The following is a 27,510-nucleotide window of genomic DNA, read 5'->3' as shown; positions in this document are numbered from 1 at the left end:
TAATTGTCTACTATCTCCACAGCTCAGAGGCAGAGACCCGGCCAGCCGAGGGGACCGGTACATGTTGGTAAATTTTGAAGACGTTCCGTTCGGGATCAAGGTAGAGTTTGTTTTCGGCTCATGTCCAGCTTTACATTGTCCCTCCATCGCTCCACCACGTTGTGATCACTACATCAATTGTGTTGAGAAAATCTTCAGGAGGAGCTTTCGTACCCCTTTTAAAACATGGCCGACATTTTGTTTCAGTGTGAGCAGCAAGGAACTCTGGGTGTTATTTATACAGCGAGGTGATATCTGTGGGGAGGGAGGTGAGGGGGGTTGGTGGGGGGCCAGACTAGCTTACTTTACTTGTTTAGACCAAATTGTCACTTTAGTCTCGGCACATGTTGAGACTGTGTAATGTTTAATCCCAGACAAGGCTCAGGCTGTCAGACACAGATCAGCCCCTGGCTGCACTGCTGTCACATTTATTGTCTTGATAAAGAGGAAGTGACCTGTATTTGTGTTTTTACTGAAGTACTGACTGTTGTAAAAGTTGTCTGGTGGTTACCGCAGTGGGGCATCATCTTTTTTTCTTTTTTCTTTTTTTAAATCCTGCTTGTTAATAACTAAATGTTTTGCTTTTGTTTTTGAAAGGCTGGATGGAAAGAGAGCCACGCCACGTTCATGACAGAGCTGAGGAACCTCCAGGCAACCGGACTCACGTCTATTGGCCAGTCCTTGAGGACCGCTTTTGATTTACTCAATCTCAATAGATTAGTGACTGGGATAGACAACTATGGACAGGTATGTAGCTCTGAAGAGGCAGAGAAGAAACTCAGGCGTAAAAAGTGTTAGAATAACTATAATACGGTGCTGTTTTCCCACACAGATGCCCCCCCTCCCTCCTCCTATCCCCAGTCTTACAAGCATCAACCACCAGTATACTGTGACCCCACACACTCATGACACAAACATGACCGTAACGAGACAGGAACGCCTCAGTAGCCCTTATTGATTTCACCACTGATCTGGTGACTTTGTGCTCTAAATCATGGATAGCTACATGCTAGTATTTTCTTTTTAGATGTTTAGAGCTTGCCATGAACTTTGAAACATAAAAGCCAGAGAAGTGCATGGTGTGTCTAAAATGTGAGGTGCTCTCACAGCCTTGGAGGGATTGATGGCTCATGAAGTCTGCACAGAGATAAGTTAGTGTTCTAGTAGGTACCTAAAAGTAATGCACAATATGACACATTTGTAATATTTAGAAGGGTTATAACATTCAGTTTTTGTTGACATATTTTTACAGAGGTTATTTTAACTCAGCGGTCAAGTAAGAGGTGTTTTGTCATAAAATACATAAATGAGTGCACCAAAATATGTGAAATCGATGAGAGTTCAGCTTCAGAGTGACCATAAAGGTAATTTACACCTCTTCTTAACAAAACCTGAACATTCTTGCCTTCAGTAAGGTATGATGTGTTTCTGTTGTTCTGGACCGCATCATGTCTTTGAGAGATGGACCTAAAATGACAGGCGAGTGAAGGGGACCCTCTAAACCCTATATGGTAATCTGAGTTTTTAATTGCCTTAATAATAATAATAATAATAATAATAATAATAATAATAATAATAATAATAATAATGATAATAATGATAATAATAATAATCATGTACTTCTGATGCTGAGATTTCATATAATTGTAAAGTTTTGCAAACGTGAATGTTGTTGTATTCAAGCCATCAGCAAAAAGATTTATCTCACAGGAAAGTTATTTAAATATTCTATATATAACAAGATGATCAGTGTTAAAATATTGAAGAAAGAGCTTTACGATGTGAGACTGCAGGCTCAAATTTTATGCAGTGTATTGCACAACTGTTTTAATTTGTGAATTTGAAACAAGTCCATCCCTCAACTGAACAGCTGGAAGCTACACTCACATTAATTTAATCAGGACTGAATATGGCATACAGATATTCTGTGAGCCCACAAAGTCTGTAATCAATTCAATATTACTGGCCTGGCTCCGAACAGTGCCGCCTAATGACCTCACCAGGTCAGCTCTGCTCTGATTTCCAGTTGAGGGCGGTAGACACCAAAGCTGTGCTGGATAGAAATTGTGTTTTACAGTTTACTCTGGTGTCTGCAGCAGATGATATACTAATATACAGATATTATTATTATTATTATTGTTATTAGTATTGTTGTTGTTGTTGTTATTGTTATTATTATTATTATTATTATTATTATTATTATTATTATTATTATAAGCTGTAAAGTCCAGTCCATACCCAGTGTGACTGCTCTGCACGCCTGTGCTTCATATAGAATCTGGACGTGTTTCTCAGTGTGGAGGTAAGTCTGAGGGTGGAGCGACAGTTAATGATTAACCAGCACTTCCCGAAGATCCCTGCTGTCCTGGGTAATTCATACATATAACACACGATACATGTCAGATACTCTCAGGGTGTTTGAGTATGAAATGGTGTGAGGCTTGACCCAGACACACACCTGCTGACACAAACACACATGCTGAGGTCAAGGTTACGTCCTGCCGTGGTCACCAGTGACCTCTAATGACGGGCCGGCAGCATTTATAATTTAATGACCCTCTCTGTCCCCTGTGTCTTCTCACAGCTGAAAGGAGGTCAGTCTCCGAATAAATGGCACACTCCCCTCTCCCTCTCTCCTGATATCATAAGCCACATTGTAATTATTACTAATTACTGTGGTTTGCTTTTCCATATCCTTTCAAAGGCAGTGCTATAATAACTGAACTTAAAGGGCTACAGACTTTTATTATCACTTAATCTGTCTTATTTATCAAAAATGATCAATCCTTCAGTGGGAATAATTAATGTAAATCAAGTTTCCCAAAAGCTTACAGCTGCATTTGTCCAGAAGGCAAAGATATCAGTTCATAATCATAAAAAACTGAGAAATGGGGTACATTCTAATGGATGAGAGGCTGTAAGTGTGTTTGGCACTTGTTTCATTTAAAAATGTCGTCTGTCTGCTGTTTTGTGTAGTTTATATAATTATTCTCTTTGTCCTTTTATTGAAGCTTGGCCAGATTGTTAGACCAGAAGTGAAGCAGGTGCACTTTGAATTAATTAATTGTTCAAGACATCGACTCTAATTGTCATACTGTCTTTTAGCAGTGCCCACAGTCATGTGATTAATGCAGAACATGTTGGTGGTAATTATAATTTCCTGTGAACTTGGCAACATGATGTGGAACCTTTCCAGGTGGAGCTCATTTCCCTGAGCAGTCAGAAGTGATTGAGGTTCATCAGAGCTCTGATGACTACACACACTTCTGTCATATCACAAGTAGAACTGTGTCTGTGTTTTCCAGCTGTAAATCAAAGCCAAACCAAAGTGATGCAGCTCGTGCTCTGTGTTTGAAGCGTCCTGTATAATGAGTCAACAAGGGTCTTAACTCATAAAGAAAAGTCGACTTTGATTTGCATCCCGGTGCTGCGAGTGCTGGAGACTTTCAGTGGGGTAGAAAGCTATGGAGGGAGAAAACAAAGGGGAGTAAGGCTGTGGGGGAGTTAATATTGCCCTGGAGTGCTTCTCTCTACAGTAACAAAGAGCCCTCCAGGTTGCCAGGCATCTGAGATGTCTCTCCCCTGGGAGACTGAGAGGAGTACGGGGGTAGAGAGGGAGCCAGCCAGTGGGTAATCCTGACTCTAATCACAGTTTCATTAAGAGGGGAGAGGATGAGAGTGAGGAAATGATATGACCGCTGATGTTTGGCAGTCAGTTAATATGTCAGCCAGGTGATAAACAGGGCTCAGTCTGGCTTTGTGTTGGCACAACAGAGATCCTGTGCTTTAAGATGGACTACTTACACAACCTGTCTGTAAAGTCACTAAAGATGATTGGGGCTGCAGTTAACGATTATTTTCTAAATGATGTATGTGTTGATTATTATGTTATGTATTACGTGGAGCTTTTTACTGATTATGAAGCGGCCTCAGATTAATAAGATCCCTTTATAAGACCTACATAAGCTAACGAGACTATCAGTGAGAGGATAGTCTGTTTCTGTGACGTTAAAGTCGTTCTTAATATCATTGGGTTGGAAAAGTTATAAAATGCAAACTTATTTTTTATTGAGCAGTGCTGATGATGAAATGAGGAGGGAAGGACTGCTCTGTAGTCTGATGGTGCAGCACTCAAACACAGCTTACTTCTTTCTCCCTTGTCAACTTTTGTCCAAAGGAGCCGCCGCAATCCACAAGTAATGCAAATAATTTGTTGTAGTAGCTTTAATCTTTCGGTGTGTTAACCTGAAGCATTACATGGTTTGTGACACAGATCCATCTGCGAACTGTTTGGAAACAGGAAGCTCTTTCATAGAAAAATACTTGGCAGGTGATTAGGCAGATCATCTGTATATTAATGTCTATCACAGGCTAACTTCAGCCAATCCACTCGACAGTAGGAGGAGTCTACCCCCAGTGGAGCCAAATCAAACTATTCTGCAGTAAGTGGAGAGAAGAGCTTTTTTCCACCTAAAAAAAAAGCCTTCAGTGGCATTTCTGCTCTTTAATGAAATAAACTCACCAGCTCTGATGGAACTGATGCTATAGCAGCTACGCTTGACCACAAGCACGTAGCTCGAAGCCTGACCAGATGGACTGTGTGATCAGTGGTCCTGTGATGTCATCCAGTAAAGCTGTCTTGTAAGGTAATTGGTCCGTAATGTAAGTCCACGGTGATGTCATTGCATGGCTTGTTTCTCCTGTCAGTAAGTCTAAAGGCGTGTTAACTTTGTCACACATGAGACAAACTGGAGCCAGTGACGTTGGTGCATTGTTGCTTTAAGTCTGACTTAAACTATTAATTATCAAATTAGTTACTTTTATTCTTGACTTAATGATTAATGTATTTGAACCCTAACCCACTGGACTGTAGACAGCACCATTATAGGATTATTGTAAATACAGACTGATGTGGCTGGATCTGCTAATAGCAAAGCAACAGTGGAAGCTAACCTGGATGAAGTCATCACTCCTCCGGCAGGTCAGCCTCATTGCTAACTCATTAGTGTGTTTTTGGGGCAGGTTGTCATGGATACTAACCGTTTTGTGGATGTTGGTGGTGTCCTGCTGTGTTTGCTCTGGGCTGTGTGTGAGAGTGGACAGATCCATCATTCAGCCTACAGGTAGAGTCCATTAATAAGTGCCCCTCTGTCAGGACAGACCGGCCTTCATTAAGCCACAGTGTGGCTCTCGGTGAGGTCCAGTTTGCTGACTGCTTGCTGACAGTACTTGAGCTTTTCCACCCAGTTATTCTGTGGCCTGTGTGCAGGTCCCACAGGGCTGATGCACAGTGATAAATGCAGCACTGCTCCACTTTTATTTTATCATTGTAGAGTGCTGGTGTCATGAAATATTTTGGGGTGTAGCAAAAAAGAGGTTTCACGTGGAGTGAACGTGTTCACTGACACTGCTCCCAGTTCATTCTGTACTTTCACGGTTTTCTTTTTACTATTCCCTCGAGTTCAGTTTCTCCCTTTCACACACCCCCTCACTTAAAATAGATCTTCTGTAAGTTATCTATATAATGATACATTATATGTGCCTATAAATACACCACTGCTGAATTCCAACATGAAAGTTGCTATTGGTTTCTATGAATGGTCTGAGCTCTTTGTAATTTTGACACACAGCTTCGGCTGTTCTTGTGGTTTAGCGTTAGTACTGAATGACCTTTTGTTCCTCTCTTTGCAGGGGAGGAATCCCTTTTTCCTCGAGCCTGCCATCATCATCGCCATCAGCGACGGCAACAAGTTGACCAGCGGCGGCGGGGTCCAAGACGAGGTCAGCCAAAATATCCAATCAGGAGAGCTTCTTGTGTGGTTGGATGACATCTGATCACACAGCCACACAGACATTGTTCGCATTAGCATCAAACTCTGCCCTGTTATCTGTTACTGTGATCGTTAAAATGAAATGTAAAGCACAAAAGTCCAACGATAGTGTCACAGCATCATATCTCACTGTTCTTACCATCAGCTACCACAGTCTTTGATATCATCACCATAGAAGAAAGATACTGTCAGCTTTAACTTTTGAGTCATAACGATTGCTGATATTTTTATTATCGAATATCCTGCAGATTACTTTCTCGGATAATCATTTGATGTACAGAGTTTGAGAGGAACCCCCCCAACACAATCAAGAGACTTGTTTTATGTGTTTAACAGTAAAAGGCCAAAATATTTAAAATTTACCATCAGAACATCAAAAGCAGCAAGTGTTCACATTTTAGGACATTCCACATGTGTTACTGGCCTTAAAATTATATCACAACATGTTTAAGTTGTATCGTGATACCATTTAAATCTCTATACTTTGAAATCTCCTCTAAAGGATATATTCTGACAGGGCAACAAAATCAATTATTGTAGTTTTTTAAATGAGCCTAAACAACCAGGAGAAGACGACACTGATAACATATAACCACATCTAAAATTTGAGATGAGACATTGCCTCATATCCTGATAACGGTGTTTATGGATATATCGCCAGGCCCTAACCTCAGGACCCACTACCAGTAAATGTTTCAGCTCAAAACATTTTTTTTTTCTCTTTGATTATTCTGCCTGAGTTTTGACCTGACATCACCCCTCTCGTCTTTAAAATGTGAAACGGTGTAGAAAGATGGTAATTTATGGCTTCTGTGATAATTCAAGTCTTGTGCCTGTTCAGACTGGGTGATGTTTGGTGGGGAAGTCTGACTTTAAGAGCAGTTCTTCAGTTATCTAAAAGTCAAGGCTGCCCGCGGAGTGCCTGAGAATTCATGAGAAAATCAGTTTTGGTATTAGTGAGGCAGTGTAATGGAGAGAAGAGAGAGAGAAAGAGAGTAAGGAGATGATGCATCAACACTATGACATCTAATAATAGCACTTCAGTTAACAGTGGGTGTCTGCCTAAATGTATGAAGAGTTAATTGTTTAATTAAACATATTATTATATATGGATCTGCATTGTTCATCTCAGTCAAGGAGTAAATTAAGTCTTCTGTCATGCTACATATCATGTTATTGTCACAATAATATGTTCTGGATGTTTGGATAAAATAACCCCATTGAGAATATCAGTGTTTGGATAATGAATTGAATTGAATACCTGTATCATCAATATTACCAGAAAATGTCCTCGCTATTGATTCACAGTTGTCTAAGTCAATGTAACATTCCTGGGAGAGCAGCCCCCACATATACAGCTTATGCTCATTTGTACTGTGTTGTACACAGTATGTGGATGTCGTCATCGTGTCGTGAACACTAAAGCCTCTGTTCCTCTGCCCCGTCCAGCTCCACCTGCCTCTAACTACTCCGCTGCCAGGTAGCGAGCTGACCAAGGAGCCCTTCCGCTGGGACCAACGTCTGTTCGCTCTGGTGCTGCGTATCCCTGGCAACGCCTCGGTTGAGCCCGAACCCCTCGGTGGTGTCCCACCTGATGATTCTCCCATCACCCCCATGTGTGAGGTCACTGGAGGTAGGCAGATGGAGCACAGGCTGGTGTTTGGTTATTGAACTATTGTACATGTTTGTAGAGTGCAGTGCTTACACGGGCACTCTATAAGTTCTGCCCATTAAAGTCAGTTTACTTGTCACATGGAGTCCTGCATGGCCTGTGACAACAATATGATGTTTGAAAATATTGTTTTCAATCAGGTTTTAGTTGTAAAATATGTCATAAAACTGGCTTTGTGAACTTCACAACAGGATCAGGATATTTATCAAGCATGGAACGTTAAATGATGTCTGCTACAGAGAGCTTTCGTATTTTGTAGCTAACTGAAGTTAGCATCGCATTGCTTTCCCTCTGAGATTTTTTAATTTGATTTTAGATTATTGCAGAAAATGATCTCTTTGACAAACGAAAGTTCATGAAATTTACACATTTTTTTTCACGAAGATAATCTTCACAGATGAACACCGCTTTGTGATTTTTGAAGTGTAAATTAAATCTCTAGCAGTAAAAAGCTAATGTTAGGCTAATTACAGACTGCAGTGCAGTCACATGACTTTAATGTCACCACCACTAAGCATCTTACTGCACAAGTATATTGATCAGTTTATAAAAAAAATGCATAGTAAAAGTTGTAAAGTTAGAGTTAGAATAGTTGGAGACCTAAGTTGGCCTGAAGAGATGCACTAGTGAGAAGATGAGTCCCCATGTTGAGTAATTAATTTGGGGTTTTAGAACTAATTTCTGCAGCACTCAATGAAGTTGGTTTGTAGGCAATGTAGGATCCAGTGTTTCGGGTGCTTGACCCAGAGGGTTTTTCAGCCTCTGCTGCACTGATATAGAGCATTTTTCTTTAAGTTGACTGACAAGTCTCCAGATGATATGGACGTGCAATAGTGAATAACTAGAGTATTCTTATAGTGAGTAATTAATAAGCTAAACCATGACTGAATAATCCTCGGCATCCATTGCATTTATGACTTGGTGTCTCCAAACAAAGAAGGATATTTAGATGTCTTAATTGCTGCAGTTAAGTTGGTGACAATAAAGGAATTGTTTTTGTATCATATCAACAAATATGCCCAGCATGCCGAGGCTTAAGCAACAGATTCATTTAAAGGCCTTTTTGTCTTCAACATTTTTAGTTTAACCAGTAAGATAAAATAAAATTGAAGACAGTGTTTTTCAAGAGTTACAGACAGCTGACTGACATAAAGACAAAGTGGTAAACAAGAATGGAAACTCATCTCAGTGGACTCATCTGTACACCTGAATATTTGTGTTACTTGCTATTGTTCCCAAATGTTATTTTGTTGAGCCAATTTTTTGTAAATGGATGCTATCATAACCCTATTTTGGAAAAGCACCGCTGACATATTCCTCATGGGAGGGCCTGGAGCCTAATGTCTGCAGCAGAGCCTGGTGGAACATGCTGGGACAAGCTCAGAGTATTTATAAGGGCAGATCAAAATAGCTATTTGTTAAAGGCATCGTGGCTCCGCTGATGAATCATCTCTTTCAATACAAAAAAGAGGAGAATAATGTCTCAACCAGTCAGTTACAGGTTTGAACAGCCAGTACAGGCACAAGTCTGCCTTAACAGTCAGCAGGTCTGCTGGAGCTGCTGTCAAGGGTTGAGTGCTCAAGTGCACTTAAGGATTAATTGTTGATTGAGGTTAGAAAGCTCAGATTTTACCGCCTGGTTCAGGATCCGAGCTGTATGTCTCTCATTCACAGGCCAATCAGGAGACTTTCAGGCTTATGATTTTAGTCTGTAAGTGATTTAGAATAAGACAAAACCAGAGTAGATCTCTTGTGGAAGCATCTGTCAGGATGAACAGACTAGAATGTTGCTGATGGCAGGTTAAGATTCAAACACACACACACACACACACACACACACACACACATACATACATACAGCTGTGTGTAGCAGTCACTGCTGAATGCAGAACATGACACAGCTCCATTGTCACTGACTGGTCGACGGTACATGCTGCCTGCCCGGCCATTACTGCTGATGGCAGACCTGACACAAAGCCACAGCCTATTGAAACGGCCGAGTGAATGGGTGCATAACAAGGTCATTAGAGGTCAAGTTGGAGGCCGTAAGGCTGAATTAGACTCATCATCAGTTGTAAAACAATGTGTTTGATTTGTGTGACTGATGCTGTGACAATAAAGTAAAGCAGATTTAACATGCAGTAAGTGTAAAGGACTGATACTGTAAAGGTCAGTGCAGTGTGAAGTACCTACAGTCAGGTGCTGCAGTCTGAGAGTACTCGACATTCAGTTATTATCAAGTGCTTTTACTCGGGAATATTCTCAAGGTGGGGGATTAATTCATGGTCAGGTCTGGGTCGTGAAGGGTCTGCTGTGAAGTTAAACTCCTGCATTTGTTTTCCTTTTCTCTTCTGTCACAAGATCTGCAACATTCAGGCCATAATCTGTCTGTAAAATAATGGTACTGATCTTTCTCAGAATGCCCTGATTTGATTGATTTTGGTCAGTTTAATCCTGCAGAGGTTTGGATACTTTAGATGACGACACAAATAAATGTCTAATGTCAAAGTGTTATAACCCAGTGTAGCAAAACAAAGATTTTACATGTCCTGTAGCCCTCACTGTACTCCAGTTATATCCAGCAACCACGGTCTACTCCTAACATTTCATGCAAATGTAGGCACATTCCTGCACACACCTATCCTCACATTTCACAGTTCATTCAACTTTCAATTATGGCTCCTTAAATATGTGATTCAGCCACTACAGCTCACACAGAGACAGTTAGAGATGAGCTGGTAAACACAGAGGAGCTTTAAGCCAAAGAGCCAGATATTTTTCTCAGGTGTTCCAAACTGATTCTAATGGTCTGACTCTGGTGGAAGTGTTTCGATGTGAACACCCTGAAATATTTGCTGGAACAGCTTAAACTTGTTCAGCTTGTTTCACTGCCCCCTAGTGGCACAAAAATAAATGAATGCAAGACGTTTTGACAGGTAAACTCAATATGTCTGACAGAATTCAGCTTTAACATGTTGATCCAATGTTTTATTCATATTGAGTTAAAACCTCAGAAATTAGTTTACTTAAATGTCCAGACTTGCATGTTAATGTGGGTGTGTTTGTCTGTGTGTGTGTGTTGCAGGCCGTTCCTACAGTGTGTTCTCTCAGCGCATGTTGAATCAGTGTCTGGAGTCGCTGGTGCAGAAGATCCAGAGCGGAGTGGTGATCAACTTTGAGAAAACAGGGCCTGACCCGCCTCCTTTAGAGGGTAACACACACATTTGTTTGTCAATTGTTTCTCAAAAGGCCTTTTTAACAGCTGCTGCTCTGCATCTGTTTGATTAGTCGACGTCTTCTTTGCCATCTCCCACTCACTCATTCACTGCTTCCCAATCCTCTCTGAGCTTTTCTTCACAAACAGCTGATGGATCTCACTGTTTAAACCCACGCTTTTTACGTTTGAATTGCCTACACACACTTACAGTTCATCAACATCATTTTGTTGTTTTCCGTCCTCACAAACACCTTCTTGTCTTTAGCTGCTCATGCTTATATTTCCTGTGAAGTCAACTTTCTCTGCTCTGTACGCAGATGCCCCAGCTGAAGTGCTGAAGTCTGGTGCACAGCCGTGGCATTGTTGTCACAAGTTGATCTACGTACGACCCAACCCTAAAACCGGTGTACCCATCGGTCACTGGCCAATCCCTGAGGCTTTCTGGCCGGACCAGAACTCTCCAACGCTGGTGAGAGCCACTACAACTGAAATTGTTTACCAGAAACCATTGGCATGGTTTGATCATGCAGATTTCATACTGTAATACACCATAAGGCCTCTATTAAATTTGTTACAAACAGTAATTTGGACATTAGGTCAGTGTGTTACTCATGGCTTACAGATACAGCAGAATAATCCTTGAGAATACAGAACTTAACTAAAATTATAATCATATCTATTTTTTTTTCTTCAAATATTTTTGTCACAAAAAGCCATCTATAGTAAACATGCAAATGCATGTGTTCGTTCACATGGGCTCACAGCCCAAAGAATCAGACAGGTCCTACAATAATAATGGAGAGAAGAGGAAGTAGTAAAGGTAATAACGCTGAATTACCCTGCCACATGTACTGCATAATATAACAATAAAGGTTCAGCACTGGAAGGTAGCGATACAAGTACTTAGCCCCAGGCTATGAAAGCTGTTAGCCCCAGGCTAAGGGAGCTATTAGCCACAGGCTACCCTCCATAACAGGGTTAGCCCCAACTTTGTGGGGGTATCCCCAGAAAATCAAATGTGCTAAGATGTGCCAGTGTGAAACGGGGCTGCAGTAAACAGAGTAGCAAGCCAACATTAGCAGCTGCGTAGTCTAGTCGAAGTGCAGTGTGACTTGTTTGGACCTGGGCTCAGGTTAACCCTGGGTTAACAATCTCATGTGTGGGGAAAGAAAAAAGTTATTCCAGGGTCAACTCTTAACACAGGGCTAAGGATTTAGCAAATCATTCTCATCTGCCGCTAGTTTACAACTAATGCATACATTATCTGGCAGTACATAGTATGTAGCATCTTTGCAGTCTTTTGTCATTTCATTTTGAATTTATTATCATTTTGCAAACAGAGAATAAGCAGCAAAAAACATAGGATGAAAAGTTGTATAGAACTTGATATCTAAAACTTTAACTTTAAGAAAAGACATAAACTTGTGACAGAAGCCACACTGACATCACTTACATCACAAGCAGCCCTGTTTTTCATGTACATGTTTCAAGAGAACATGAATGACATCAACACGCACATAAAATGTGGCTGTGTGTCACAGATCATCTGGTCAAATCTGCAGGTTGACAAATACAAATACAAAAATCCAAGTACAAAGTTTATGCAGACAGGCTGAAAAGTGCATTGTTCTGTAGCCATTAACGTGATTAGAGAAGTGATGAAACATCATCAGAGTATTTACTTCTCCCTCTGCTCCATCCAGCCCCCGCGCTCAGCCCACCCACATGTCCGTTTCTCCTGTCTGGACGCGGAGCCCATGGTGATAGACAAGGTACCCTTCGACAAGTATGAGCTGGAGCCGTCGCCTCTCACACAGTACATCCTGGAGAGGAAGTCCCCACACACCTGCTGGCAGGTACGACACAACATAAAAAAGGACTTCATTATGCTCTTAAGTTTTACACCCAGTGGGTCGATGATAATTGACTTCTGTCACACGGATGGATACTAACAGCAGTGGAGTGAATGCATCATGAGATGTTCCACCATATTTGCTGTGCACTGATGTAGAGGATATGTTTGAATTTAGAGGTTAAGAACATGACGGAGTCAGTGACTGAGTAAACGGCAGTGTTAAACTGCCATCGTGTTAAATGATCCAGCTCAGAGCTTGCATTTATGTTGAAGTAGCAATAGAAGCAGCAACTAAAAGTAGAAATAATCTGTCACAGGCAAGAGTCAGGCATTTAAATGTTACTCCAGTAAAAGTGCTCATTATGTAGAATATTATAATTATTGATACATCACTGTCTTCATCTCTTTAATGTTGAAGATGGTTAAGGCGGTTGAACTTTATATACATTATGTGCTGGGTAGCTCAAGGATCAATAAAGTTTTATCTTAATCTTTATTACATCATGGTTATTGTATTTATTGATTAAATACATATACAAATACATATATTGATTATTAATCAGCAGTGATATCTGATAACGAAAGCTCTAAGTTAAATGTACAGTATTTGTTTGAGTTGTAAAAAGTACCTAAAAATTGTGCCTAAGTACAATGCTTGAGGAAATGTACTTTATGTTACTTTACATAACTCATATGATCAAGATGAGCTAATGTTGGTGTGCCAGCATATACCAGGCTAATGTTAACATCCAGAGGTTTAAAAAAAAAAAAAGATGCTAACATGCTAGGTGAAGGTACGCTAACATGCTAACATCTAAATGAAGATAAACCCTGTCTGATTTGTTTCCTCTCTCCTCTGCTGCCACCTTCATACCACATTTTACCTGCAACAAGGAGGGAAAGCAGCCTACTGTTTAGTTTGTTGCTTTACATCCTTGCGGGGCTGCTAGCCTGTCTGTAAAAGTTTCCACTTCTATCGAACTAATGGCAGACAAAAACCTCAATGTAAGAGCTTATTGAATACTGTATTAAGACATGCACAGCTGTCACAGGAGGTACCCTCTTTACTTACACTGATGTGTGACAGGTTCCTGGAGGTGAAAATGTCAGATCAAAGATCACAGAGGGAGGGCTGAAAGAGTGCTCATCTATTTAAAGAGACAGCATCAGGCGTGTGGGTGGTAGATCCTCATGATGGTTACAGCCCAGTGATTCAGCACCTCATTGAACCAGTAACAAAGAAGAGCTGCACATCTCCAGGTCTGAAGTTTGTTGGTCTCTGGTTGAAGCATTCTGGTGTCATTTCTCTCTTTCTGTCTGTCCATCTTTCAGGTGTTTGTATGTAACAGTGCCAAGTACAGTGACATGGGCCAACCGTTTGGCTACTTAAAGGCCAGCACAGCTCTGAACTGCGTCAACCTGTTTGTGATGCCCTACAACTACCCCGTGCTTCTGCCACTTCTGGGTAAGACTGATAGAGCGATGTACCAGTTGTTACTACATGTGCCTACTACATGGTTATATGCTCTTACCTAGTGAAGGTATCATTATCAGTCAAGTCAATAAATTCATTATTATAATTTTGAACAGATTTGAAAAAATGTATTTTATCTCTGAAATGTTGTAATATAACCTCAGTTTTATAATGTACACATTGTCATATTCAGTCTAAAGTTACTTCTTTTACTTTCTTGTTTATTGCAGACGACTTGATCAAAGTGCACAAGTTCAAGCCCACCATTAAATGGCGTCAGTCCTTTGAGAACTACTTGAAGACCATGCCTCCATACTATATCGGGGTCAGTTGACCTGACTTCATTCGTCAGCACTTTACCTTTTCATTCGTGTGATAGACATGCAAAGAACATGAGACATTGCACTGGTCTAATCTCTTCATTCTCTCCGCAGTCCCTGAGGAAGGCTCTCAGAATCATGGGAGCGCCAAACCTGCTGGCCGACAACATGGAGTACGGCCTGAGCTACAGCGTGGTGTCCTACCTGAAGAAGCTCAGCCAACAGGTGAGAAGTCTTGAAGGATATTATTTATTTATTTTAAACTGTCACAACATGTGATAGAAAGAATTGTTATTAATTTGTTTATTTGGCACAAAAAACATGTTTATTATCAGTGTGTTAAAGTCAGGAAATTCAATATTGTATTCATTTCATACTAAAAAAAATACAACTTTAATAATCCACAAGGAAATTGTTGTGCCCGACTTTGCTACAAAAAATATACTATACAAAAGAAAAACAGCAACAACCAGTGGTCGGGGTCACACACTGAGCCCAGTTTAAGACTATAATAAACAATGTGTTGTGTGTGTTTCAGGACTTAAGTGAAATCAGTTTGCAGTACAATAACCCAACCATAGTGTGCTTGTTGTTTATATAGTCTTATATAAATCATGTGATGGAATGTAAGCTCACTTTAAATGCACCAAGTCAAGTCAGAAACAGTCGGGTTTATGAAGTAGGTTTATTAAAAACAAGCCCTTTGCCCTTAAGTTTATTGGTGCGTAACAATAAACATAATATGAGAAAATATAAAATGGAGACCAGAGCAAGTACTGCAAGTCAAGAAGCATGAATGTATAAATGTAGACTGACAATAACGTGAAAAAATATAGAAGCACACACTAAGTGATGATTATTGAAATGAATGCTGCGCAGTTTCTGTGCAGCAGTGTGTAAACATGTTGTACGGAATATGAGCAAAAGTTCATGTTATTAAGAGTAAAGAGTATTTTCAGTCTGCAGTTTTAATGTAACTGATTTGATCTCTTCTCCAGTCAAAAATAGAGTATGACCGCCTGATTGCCCTGATTGGTAAAAAGCCTCCACCAGAAGCTGGCATCAAGGTTCGCTGGCGGGGCGGTGGTATTTCTCTGGCCCAGCGCCGGGACTTCATCCAGCAGCTGCAGAGTCTCTCAGGAGAAGGTCCTGCTCTGCCCATGGAGCTCAACCCCAAAGAGTTCCAGGGCTTCCACTTGGCGCTGCTCAACAAGGTGAGGCTGGAGTGTTATAAATGTTTCCTGAGGATGCGCAGCCTGAGTTATTCTGTTATGATTACAGACATTGACATTGCCTGTACCAAGCTGCAATCACTTGGACAGTTTTTCAACTCGAGAGCACTTCTGTGTTTAAACTTGACATTCTGCTCAGACTTCTCAGCCAAAAGGCCTCCTGAGGCATCTATTCAGATGTTTTATGTCATTTGTTTGGGTGCTTGAGGGCTTTGGCTACCTCTCTCAGACTTAATCCACTGTGTATCCACTCTGTTATGGCCAAAGTGTGACAGTATTTCAACAGAAAACAACCATCTTTCCTGACTTATGGGACAGCCATATTTAAACCCAGTCTCTCTCTTTGCTCTCCTGTCTGCCTTGTGTCCTCACCAGGGCTTAAAGCCACAGAGTTTTAGAAATCCCTACGACATCCCCCGCAGCCACCTGCTGGACCAGCTCAGCAGAATGAGGAGGAACCTGCTCAACACCAGCGTCTGTAACCTCAGAGGGCAGGACTCAGGTAAGTCTGTCTGTTTACCACTCTCATTGTTTGGTCATGAGTGCGCAGTCTCAATCCAGTAACCACACCCAAAAATGATGAATACTGCTCAGTTGACTCAGCAAAAAGAAAATTGTAATGTTACTATTTGAGGGTAAAAAGTGTGAAACTCTTTATGTTGAATGTCCCCTGTCTCTTGTCCAGACCAGCTCCACAGTGTGCCAATAGCCCAGATGGGCAACTACCAAGACTTCCTCAAAGCTGCTCCTCAGCCTCTTCGAGACGCCGACCCTGAGCAGCCCAAACGTCTGCACACGTTCGGCAACCCCTTCAAACTAGACAAGAAGGTGAGTCCCGCTGATCGTAACCCTGATTCTGTTCAATAGGAACCCACAGATAAAACATGTCAACTGACCGTCTCCCTCTCTCAGGGCATGATGATCGACGAGGCAGATGAGTTTGTGACGGGCCCTCAGAACAAGGGGAAGAGACCAGGAGACAGCAACAACATGACGGGTGGAGGACCCAAGCGACGGCGCTGCATGTCTCCTTTGCTCCGTCTGGGCCGGGCCTACACCCCTCCAGTAACACCTCCCGCCAGCCCTCGACCACCATCAGGTGAGATTTCTGTTAAGACTGTGACACATGTACAATAAGGTGTCTGAGTAACTGAACTGATGACGCTTCCAAACTGTTTCCATCCCTGTTCAGGCGTAACTCTCAGTGGCTTCCGTCCTAAAGCCAGTTCTCCTGACTCTTCTGAATCACTGTGGTTTAGGCTCAGCTAGTGAACTCAACACTTAATTACTTTCTTTATCTCTGCAGCTGAAGACATGGACATGAGTGACGGAGCACCTGAACCAGACCTGATCATAAACCACCTGAATGAGAACCACTACGGCTCAGACAGCTTGGAGGAGGATCCTCCTTCGGGACCTGCTGACCGCCAGGAGAACCACATGGCCACAGACCACCAGGACCTCCTGCACAGGGACGAGGAGGAGAACGGGCAACCCCAGGTGGAAGAGCTGCTGCCGGGCTGCGAGGGAGGAGCAGTGGTGGTGCTGGGGGAGGATCAGCCGCCTCGCTACCTGTCACCTGCAGCTCTGAAGAAGCACATTCACACTGAGACGACAAAGGTCAACAACGAGCTGCGGGCGCTCATCACCAAGGAGATCAGAAAACCCGGCAGACGTATGTATCCAAACATTGTGTTAGGAGGGCGGGCAGCCTACAGGGCGGGCTTGGGTATTGACTGCTTTAAAGATGTCTTTTTATGACAAACAGTTCCTAAACTCATGGCTGTGTCCTGTCTTATTCCACTTGCTATTTTATCCTCGTTTAAGAAATCTCAACTTGTACTGTCAACTCCATTCTTCAGTCAGCACCTGTCCTGTCATACCTGCACCTGTGTTTAGACTGTACACAAACCTGCATCCTGTATCTATGATAGGGGCTGTCTCCTAAACCAAAATAAGATGGATTCAAACCCAGGAAGTTTCTCTGATGATGCCCCTGCTACTTAAGACCCAGTCATATTTATACTCATACATGCAGTTACATATTGACCAGCAGACTATTAGAATGTGCGCTGTCAACTGATGTAGGTGTCTGCATCAGTTGAGTGTCAATTATCTGTGATACAATGATGTTAACTGGGTCTGAGGCCAAAATTATTTAAAAAACAAATTAATACTAATTTATGAAGAACAAAGTCAGTCAAAGAAGGAATCAGGAGATGAAACGGTAAGAGAAGAAGTAATTAGTTGATTCTATAGAAGGAGAATAACCCTGATAATAAGATGTTTTCTGAGAAGAAATGGCAAAACTTTATATTATTGATCATTCTCAAAGATCATCATAAGCAGCTGTTACTCTACTGATTGCAGAGAAAGTGGATTAAGGTTTTCAGCCGTCCTAGAAACAAGTCATTAATCCTGGATCACTTGCTCTTTGTTTCAGACTATGAGAAGATCTTCCTCCTCCTGAAGCAGATCCAGGGCACGCTGGACACCCGACTCATCTTCCTCCAAAACATCATCAAAGAGGCGGCCAGGTACGGAGTTAAGCCCTCCTGAGACATCACAGTGTTATGTCGTCACCTGCTGTCTGACTTGAGCTGTGAACGCATTGAGTTCTGGTTGTGGGTTTCTAGATGCTGTATCAACTATCTCTGCCCTCTAGGCCCTACCTTTTCTTCATGTAAAGATCAATTCTCTGTCCTTGGCTGTACCAACATCTTGATCCTGACAAGTGTTGCCACAACTGCACAGACTACAAACTAACATTTGCTTTTATCCATTGCTCAAAGGTTCAAGAAGCGTGTTCTCATCGAGCAGCTTGAGAACTTCCTGGAAGAGATCCATAACAGATCCAACAACATGAACCTCGTGGACCCGCTCTGAGAACGGCTCATTCCCAAACTGAACTCACTGATAATGTACCCATCAACCCTCCACACCCTTCTCAACCCGCCCCTCCTGTACTGGGGCCATGACGAGACGGGCCAAGCCTGCATCCAGCGCTCAGACCGTGAGCTCTGCAGTGGACTCTCTTCATTATGTTAACTTGTTGATCGTCCTGTTGGTTTGCACACAGAGTTGATTCTCCAGATACCTAAAAGGGGGAAGTGAGGGAGCATTTTGTTGCTTCAGATGAAGTCTGTGCCTACTCAGAGAGCAGGGTTATTTGTCTGACCGGTGAGCCCTCCTGAGGCGTTCCCATTGATTATCCTCCTCCCTGATTGGATTCTCCTTTTTTTTTTCTTTTTTTTTTAAATGACAGAAGAGAGTGAAAAGTCTCTCAAATAAGGAGGCGGAGTAAACGAGGGAGTGCAGAGGAACAGATGGCAGCCTGCACCTGGATGTTACGTTCAGTCATGTTTTATCCGTGATGTAGGAAGGGTTCAGGGTCTGTGTGTGTGTGTGTGTGTGTGTGTGTGTGTGTGTGGTTGCGTGCGCGTTTTCAGCCAACTCAGGGTCAAACGGGATCCAGTGCACATGCTCATGAAACACTTCTCTTCCCTCATGCCTTTTCATTCATTTACCTTCCCTTCTCACCCAGGTTGTTTTGTTATGTGGGAGGATGAGTCTGTCATCCTGTTGAAGTGTACTGTCTACACTCCGTTCACTCAAGCACTCCTCTGCTCTGCTCTTGAACGACTTGGCTCAAGTATTTAATTGGTTAACTTGTGGTTCAGTTTAAATCTTGTATTTGTCGACTTGTGGTTTTCCCTCCAGACTGACACTTAATATTACTGAGTCGTTACTTAATGAACAATCACATTTTCCATGACGTCTGGAGACTGTAAACTTTTAAAAAGTCTGTGTCTTTTGCAAAGAGACCAACACAAAGTAAAACCATCGTAATGATGCAGCGTCATTGGTGACAGATGTTGAAACACAGGGACACAAAGCTCAGGAACTAATACTAGTGCATCATAATCAGCAATAACATTGGAGCTACTTTGACCCCACTTTTATCTTTCTTTGAGCCTGAAACGGCCGATATGCAACACACACTGTCGTCCCCTGGAGTGTTGATGAACTGAGAGCTCGGATGCCAGCCTGTCCCAACGTGTGCCGGTCGCTGCCAAATAACTTCACCCCACTCCTTTAACTCCCCCCATCCGCCATGAATCTTAAACCAACTTCTTGTCCCTGAACCGTGAATGCACTTGTGTACATTTGAGAATGTTTATTTAATGTAATCTAAAAGAAGAAAACCACATTTTGTCACAGGAGTTTGTTTTCCAACAATCTTCATTCTTGTTTTTTTTTTTTTTGTCAGTTCATTTGAATTTTCTCAAATCTACGCAAATAATCCGAAGTGAGGTGGAGAGGTCAAGAGTTGATTTGTGATTCTGAGGGCAGCCCTCTTCTGCTCCCTCCCTCCTTGGACAGGGACCAAAATCTGCCATACTTGTCTTTGTTTGTGAAGAGGCCGCTACCAAAAGAGTATTTTGAATACACTGTAAAGATGTAAATAACCCTAGAGTACTATTTAAAGAGAATGTTCAGTGGAAAACGGCCTTTTTGTAAGTATTTCCATGAATAAAGTTTCTATTTTACACTGTGAAGGGCCATGTAAATAAAGTGTTCTGTAAACATGTGACTGGACGCGTTTTTGTCCACGTTTTTGTGACATCAGCCAGTTCACGGAAGAAACAGCCGGACAGCCGGAGTGTAAAAACATGTATTAAAATTTTATTTACAGACATGTACAAAAATATTGTCCCTCTTCCTGAAGTGTCGTGGACCCTCCTGCTGGTCCACTAATAAATACCAGTAGTGACATAGGGGTTGGGATAGGAGTGTATATGTGAGAGGTGTTTGGGTCTTAGGGTGCCTGGTCTGCTGGGTTCATCACCCGGCCCATGAACAAGATGGATCCTGAAATGAAGAACACAATGTTGAAGTTTAATATAATTGGATTTAAAGGATCATACCAATTTTTTTTTTTTTTTTTTTTTTTTATTTGTGTAATTTGCGTAAAATCTTTTTAATTCTAAGTTGGAAGATTAGCCCATTCAGCAAACTGTCCACTAGAGGTTACCAAATTAAACATTTTTAAATCCTACAAATAAGACCTTTTAGCTGCAAATTGTGCCAAGTTATAGGGAACCCCTACCAGTTTTACACATTAAAGTGTGTTTACAGAGTACTACGGCATGAAAAGGCTCCAGAGGAAGCTGCACATAATCTGCTTCCAGTGATGTAAACTCAGTGCTCAAGTTGCATTGTGGGTTAAACAGACAACCAGGTGAAGGAAGGAAGGAAGGAGCTTTTGATCATTGTTTTCAAACTGTCCATAATGAGTCAAACATTGTTGCAGGAGTGTAATGTTAGACCAATGGACTACTACTACTAAACCTGGTGCCTACATTAACTGCAATACAAGTCAGCCATTGTGTGACATCACTGAAGGCACTCTCAGAATACATGCAGCTTCCTCTGGAGCCACAGAAGGCTACACACTACAACAACATTCACATAAGCAGTCGTACTCCCCGACACCTGTAAAGGGGCGGATTTACCCTTTAAGGCTGTTGCTCACCATTTTGGCATTTTTCTACCTTCCAGTCAGATTTCAGACATAAATGTTCTCTGAATGCTTTGATGATAATTCACATCACTTATCTACTGGTATGTTAATTTAAACAGCACCCTCTACAGACTGGAGTGGGCAGCAGTTTGACCCGTCCCCAGTGTAAAATGAATACCTGTGTTAATCTGTCGTAGAAGAAACAGAAACGGCCGGTCCGCCTTGAAAACAGGAGCACGGGATCGTTTGAGTAGCACCATCGCTGCAAAGTTAAGACAATATATATTCAGCCATAAGTCTTTATTCCAAGAAATGTTGGCAGGCAAGTAGAATCGTGTTAAAGTAACATGTCTTGTCACTATTACCTGTAGCAGCAGCTGCCTTCGTCCCGTCTTCTGTCACCTCTATTCTCACTTCATGGACGGCGTCAGACACGTAAAGGCTCTCTTCCACTGCAGGAACAAACACAGTCAGTTGCCATTTGTGTTGTATATTCAGTGAAGTTTTTGATAATCAGAGTACAAGACTTTATATAGAACTCCACACATGTTGTAGTGAATGGCACTATTAACCTGATATTCCTGTGAAATCAGACGCTGTGGGGTTAAAGGCGTCACTGATGCCCATGGCAGGAAGCACCGACCTCAGGTTGAACTTGTTGTGCATTCTGAACCTGTGAACAGCAGACAGATTGTGGTATGAGCATCAGCCCCCTCTCTGCTGATAAAAATGCTAACAGTCTCTGTGACAGGTGCACGGGTGTGAACCTGGGTAAGAAAATGTCCATCTTGGTTCTGCGCAGGCCGGTGTCCCAGGAGGCCAGCTGACGAGCAGTGAGCTGGGACTCGAGGGAGGACAGCGGCGTCTTCCTCTCGCTGGGCAGGACCACCTGCAGGCTCAGGGAGCGACCCAGATACGGCAGCTCCAACACGGTGTAACGCTGATCGGCTGCTGTCCTGAACTGACCTGCCAACAACATGAGTTCAGGTGTGAGTGTCATTACTTTTGTGATTAGTCAATCCATCTATCCATCCATCCAGACATTGTCTGTAACTGCTTATCCTTTACAGGGTCAGAGAGGGTGGGCTGGAGCCGAACCCAGCTGACATTGGGCAGGTGGTCTTTGGATAAATCAGCATTTATTTTGTGGATTACCACAAAGTTTTGTACAGATAGTCATGGTTTCTATAAGATGGAGTCTGATAATGTTGGACATCGATTGACTTTTCCTGTTGTTTTCAGTGAAATACTCCATGGATTGTCATGAAATATTCACACTCCCTCAGTGTTAACTGAAAAGACTTTGATGAAGCCCTGACATTTTATCCATCATTTGGTCAAAATAACAATTTGTCCAACAAACTGATGACATGTCATCTTCAGCTGTAGTCCAACTGGTGTTAAGTGCTTATTAGCAAATGTTAGCAAGCTAACACCCTAAACTAAGATGGTGAACATTGTGGACATTAAACCAGCTAATCGTCAGCATGTTAGCATGTTCACACTAGGAAACCTATCAAAGACATTGCATGGCTGTCTTGTTACCAAGTTACTGATCGTGCTCAGTTTATTCCCAAATAAGATGTATTTTATTTTCTATCAACTGGAGTAAAATCAGACATCTTCTGTGAAATATTGCACAGCTTTTTCTTTGTGAAGCTAAAACACAGAAATGACGTGAGGGACCCAATGATTCATCAAACTAGATACTGAATATTCACTTTACAGGATCAGTGGATGATTTCATCAGCTGTGCTCATGCTGAATTATCATCTTTATCAATGATTGATAGATAGATGGGTGTGTGGATTATTGGAAGGATGGATGAATAGATGGGCATGTGGGTGGCTGAATAGATCGATGGATGGATGAATAAATCAATGGATAGATGAATAGATGGGTGGATGGCGTCTCTTACCAAAGCTGACCTCTGTAGCCTGGTACATCATGGGCACCTTGATGGCGGTCCCGTCAGACAGGGTGAAGGGCAGGTTCTGGGTGTTGGTGAACAGGAACTGTTTCTGCCAGACTCCCCTGAAGGCCACCGTGTTCACCAGCGCCATCTGCAGCCGGTGACCCCACCACAGGGCCTCTGCCTGGGCCTCGCCTGAGCCCGACAGCTCCCCGCTGCTGCTTCCTGCCTGGAGGTGCCACATCTCATCTGGAAGGTGATGAGGGAAGGGCGTCATTTAGTGTAAGTCATGTTTGAGAAATCAGCAATCTGTGATCTACAATCTACAATCTACTGACTGTCATGTATCTTTAGAGATCCTAACACACTGCAGTTGTGAGTATGCGTTCAAAACACAACCCAGTTCCTAATATCTGTTGCACAACTAGATGACGAACGGGATGAGAAAGCTACTCCTCTGTCAGGCCTTTGGACGTCTTCAACAATGATAACAGGAACATGTTAGCAATCACGTGCTTCTCCAAGAACAAGAATTAGGGAAGTTAATGCTGCCTGCGTTGTTTGTTCATATGTCTGTGGTCACAAGGGGGCAGAGGAGTTCTACAGCTGGCTACAGCAGATCCCTGACACACTGGCCGCATGACAAAAACTGCCAAACTATTTATGCTAGACAAAGATTCAGTGTGGCCGGCACATAGTCTGTCAAATGCAGTACGCCAACAACACCAGGATGTCCGGCTGCATGCACTCATATCTGGCAGTCTGCAAGTCTGCAAGTCCTTCTGGCTTCTCTGACCAACAAGTGTAACTTCTACATATTTTTTGCATCTGATGTATAATTAGTATGGACCGCTTTGGGTGTATGAGCTAGATGTTCAAAATGCAGTGTTAATGCAGTATAATGAACTAGCATGTCCTGAAGCTGCAGCAGAATCAGAGTGTAACTCTCCTGTCTGCTCTCCAGTGCATTCTGAGAGATGTGGGTCTGAGCCAAGATGACGATGAACCAACAGTTAATGTGCAGTAAGTCCAAAACAAGGAGCTAAACCAGGCTGATGAGCTGGGTGCACCCTTGAAAAGTGTCACAGGGTGCAGAGCTGATGATAATTCTCATTGACAAGTGGAGCTCTCACTGCCCGATAAAGCCGCCCTGCTCACCGTGGTTGTTCCATGCTCGCTCCGGCTGGCTGCGGGTGTGGTTGGGGTGACTGAAGTTGGCTCGGACCACGCTGGTGTTGGCCCAGGCGGCTGCGTGTTGAGTGAACTCGGTCAGGAGCTGGACGCCGCTCTGGATGAACAGCGTGCAGGTCTGCTGCAGCCACATCCCCTGGCTGCCGTTGCTCGCGTCACCCAGTGAATGCAACAGGAAGTCTTGCACCTGGACGTCTGAATGAGAGGGAGACACAGAGGACACCTCGTTTAGAAGCAGCTTGTCATTTGGTGTCCGTCAAAGACAATTCATTCACACCACTTTCAAGTGCAAGAAAATGACTTGTAAGAGTGTCCACAGCAGGGGCATCCTGACTGAGATGGATGCAGTCCAGCAGCATCTAGATAACTTAAGTTAGCTGAAGTTGCAGCATCTTCCTGCAGCACTGAGCACAAACAGCCGCCCATTTGAATTAATTTAAGGTTGCTTAACACTTTCTGTCTGTGCGCTGAGACCACATTTATACACCACAAGGATCGTCATCACAATCCCAACAGTCTGTCCAAAAATGGCCTTCAGTCTGTTTTAATAACATGCCCAGTCATGACTGAGCTGAAAGTCAGTTGATCAACTAATTGATGATTTGATCTCAAGAAAACTAATCTGCTTTTAACAATCCAGTTGTATTTGTCAGGTAAACATGCCAAACTCATGCTGCCTCCAGCTTCTAAAGTGTGTCAGTGTTCTGCCTTTCACTGTTTTACATCATTAAACTGTTCAGACAGGAGTCATGTTAAGAAGTCACCTTGAGCCCAGAGTAACTGTGTGACATCTTACGGAAAGAACAATGAATGATTTATGAAACTAATAGCTTCAGCCTGACATGACTGGGACGTTTCTGCTCAGGTTATTTTAAATTACAGTTGCAACAACGAGTCAATGAATAGATTTTTGGCTTTGATAATGGATTGTACAGTAAATGAAGAGTCTCTGGGTTCTGCACTGTTGGTCAGACAGAAGAAGACATTTGAAGACGTCACTTTTATGATATTTCATGGACAAAGTAAATCATGTAAAAACCAGCTGATTCATCTCTAATGAAGCAAATCATTGCAGCTCTAATTAGAGCCTGATATCATTAGTCTCTATCTCTGACTGACGTGTGAGATCACATCCTGGAGGAAACTCAAACAGCAGCTGCGGCTCTCATTTTGTTTGTAATAAACACGGTGACCTCTCGACCCCGAGGCTGAGGCCGGGCTGCAGGAGAGGTTAATGAGATTAGAGCTGGTGTGGAGGCAGGTATTATGGCTCCAGACACCACTGTGCTCTGCAGGGCCAAACGCAGCAGCGGCAGCAGCAGCAGCAGCAGCAGCACCGCTCCACACCACCTGGTACTAACAGCACTGAGCGCTCTCACAGCAGGAGGAGCAGCTACCTGGATCCATCTGCGTGTCAAATGACTCGTACCGTTCACGTTGTATCCCAGCGTCCCTTCCAGCTGAGCCAGCGTGTTGCCCCTGGCGCCGAGCTGCAGCAGCCCCAGAGACAAGGACACGCTCACTGGCGACACGATCAGGTTGGAGTTGTTCTCTGTCTCGGTGAGCGTCTGGTAGAGGCTGACGGCGAACCTGCTGTGCAGCTCTCCCATGCTGTCCTGTAGGCTGCCGTCACAGTGGCTCCTCTCAACCAACCAGAAGCAAATGAAGAGTGAAGTCACCGGCAGGCGACACATGGCCTCTGTGCTGCAGGAGGAGAGCGTCTACAGGGTGCAACAGGAGGCCGAAAAACTAAATCCTGCCGACAGAAAATGATAGAAAAACCCACAGAGGTCAGTGAGGTCAGCCAGTGTGTGATGATGTGATCCCACTGATGTGAGGCATCAAACATCAGCTTTGATTACTTCATATGCGGGTTTTGATGTAACATCTGCTGTAAGGTGACATATAAAGAGACCTGGGACATAATCATTCCAACCACAACAAGGTTTATGGAGCATCATTCATAACTCCCAGTATGAAAATATAGAGAAATGGCTCCATGTTCTTGTTATATTATTTAAACTGCTCAAAAGGTGTAATTTATTTATGCAATCATTTAAATGTGATTTTGTAACTGAGGAAATGTATTTCATAAGTTTAAATAACAATATAATAATTATTTACCGTAGATCAGTTACCAACTTTAGTAACAGATTTATGACTATCAATCATTATATCAGGAAGAGTTAGATATGGTGGTGGGAACCAGTTCAACTATACATATATATGACAGATATGTGTAGGTACTATATGATCTGTGTGGAGAGCTGATGGTTCATCATCTACTGTTCTGTCATATGATGCAAACGTCTCAAAGCATAAATATTAACTGGTAGACATGTCACAAGAAGAGTGGAGGAGAATAATTAAGTACATTTACTCAAGTACCGTACTTAAGTTCATTTTCAAGGTGCTTGAGTGAGCTGCGAGCTCCACTGTGACCAGCTGCAGCACTGACGCGCTGCCTGAATGTTGTAATATAACCATGATAATGTTACAGTCATCCAACACTCACACAATCAGCTGTGACGCTTGAAGTGTACGGTGTGCTCCGGGTGTACTCTCAGGACTTTCAACTGTTTCTCATGTAACCTTGAAGCAGGAATATTCCCACTGAGACTCTAAATCTGGGTGACAGCAGTCCAGAGCCCCGGAACACTGTGGTGAACACATGACTCCCACCTGACGACCGCTTCATGGATGTCGTGATCATCTTCGTGTCCTCAGTGACTCGCTGTGATAGTCTCGGATTATGATGATGTGGTGCGGTGTGATGTGTGAGAGCTCGGTGAGGTGCTGCCGGGTGCAGCTGTGCTCCTACCTGCGGACAGGTGAGGTAGTATCCGTGAGACTCCAGTTGTTCTGTCAGACTGCCACCAGACCATCCAGCCTGTGCGGGGCCGCTGCGTCCTGTGTGTCCCCGGCTGGTGTCCCTGACTCGGTCCTGAGCTGTCGGTCTGTGGTCTGGTCCTCGGGTCGTGTCTCTGTGAGGCCGGCTGTGGTCATAAGACCTGTTTAAAGGGGAACGCTCCGCGCCGTGTTCGCGGTCTCCGTCGGCGATGTCCGTACCACTCGTCCGGGATTCCTGCAGCCCCGGGGCTATAAGGAGCCAGGCGGAGGGAGGCATGTCACTGAGCAGCAAATCCCAAACCGGGCAGGGCGAAGGAAAAACACCCACATACGCGCGCAGAGCACAGCACAGCACGGCACGCATGCACGCTCTCTGCAATGCAATGCGTGTTG

The 27,510-nt window shown here is 43.0% G+C and overlaps 2 protein-coding genes across 4 annotated transcripts in view; one reads left to right on the top strand and one right to left on the bottom strand.

Moving 5' to 3' along the window:
* The window catches only part of ints6 (integrator complex subunit 6), a 20,802-nt gene extending 571 nt beyond the window's left edge, over positions 1-20,231 (top strand). The window contains exons 2-18 of one of the 2 annotated variants that reach the window (XM_037109156.1): positions 23-100; positions 637-786; positions 5,731-5,820; positions 7,320-7,503; positions 10,628-10,753; positions 11,077-11,228; positions 12,463-12,615; positions 13,947-14,079; positions 14,319-14,413; positions 14,523-14,633; positions 15,407-15,622; positions 16,016-16,142; positions 16,326-16,468; positions 16,553-16,739; positions 16,947-17,315; positions 18,084-18,177; positions 18,433-20,231. In XM_037109156.1, coding sequence (XP_036965051.1) covers positions 23-100; positions 637-786; positions 5,731-5,820; positions 7,320-7,503; positions 10,628-10,753; positions 11,077-11,228; positions 12,463-12,615; positions 13,947-14,079; positions 14,319-14,413; positions 14,523-14,633; positions 15,407-15,622; positions 16,016-16,142; positions 16,326-16,468; positions 16,553-16,739; positions 16,947-17,315; positions 18,084-18,177; positions 18,433-18,526 — 2,502 coding nt within the window. In that variant the 3' untranslated portion in view covers positions 18,527-20,231. Of the gene's footprint in view, positions 1-22; positions 101-636; positions 787-871; positions 1,485-5,730; positions 5,821-7,319; positions 7,504-10,627; positions 10,754-11,076; positions 11,229-12,462; positions 12,616-13,946; positions 14,080-14,318; positions 14,414-14,522; positions 14,634-15,406; positions 15,623-16,015; positions 16,143-16,325; positions 16,469-16,552; positions 16,740-16,946; positions 17,316-18,083; positions 18,178-18,432 lie in introns of those variants that run through there. The other variant, XM_037109157.1, reaches the window with a different exon arrangement.
* On the bottom strand, positions 19,892-27,510 carry serpine3 (serpin peptidase inhibitor, clade E (nexin, plasminogen activator inhibitor type 1), member 3). Of its 2 annotated transcripts, none has more exons than XM_037109162.1 (9): positions 27,089-27,510; positions 25,697-26,023; positions 24,235-24,462; positions 23,083-23,325; positions 21,932-22,130; positions 21,737-21,837; positions 21,530-21,616; positions 21,343-21,426; positions 19,892-20,512 (listed from the first exon to the last, which is right to left on the bottom strand). In XM_037109162.1, exons 2-9 carry the CDS (start codon positions 25,959-25,961, stop codon positions 20,460-20,462), a joined length of 1,260 nt encoding a protein of 419 aa, XP_036965057.1. In that variant the 5' UTR covers positions 25,962-26,023; positions 27,089-27,510; the 3' UTR covers positions 19,892-20,459. The 2 variants fall into 2 exon arrangements, with proteins under 2 accessions (XP_036965057.1, XP_036965058.1); XM_037109163.1 differs by lacking the exon at positions 27,089-27,510 and adding an exon at positions 26,783-26,911.

Source organism: Acanthopagrus latus, chromosome 9 (assembly GCF_904848185.1).
Source record: "Acanthopagrus latus isolate v.2019 chromosome 9, fAcaLat1.1, whole genome shotgun sequence".
Taxonomy (NCBI): Eukaryota; Metazoa; Chordata; class Actinopteri; order Spariformes; family Sparidae; genus Acanthopagrus; species Acanthopagrus latus.
This window is presented reverse-complemented; position numbering and strand designations above follow the sequence as displayed.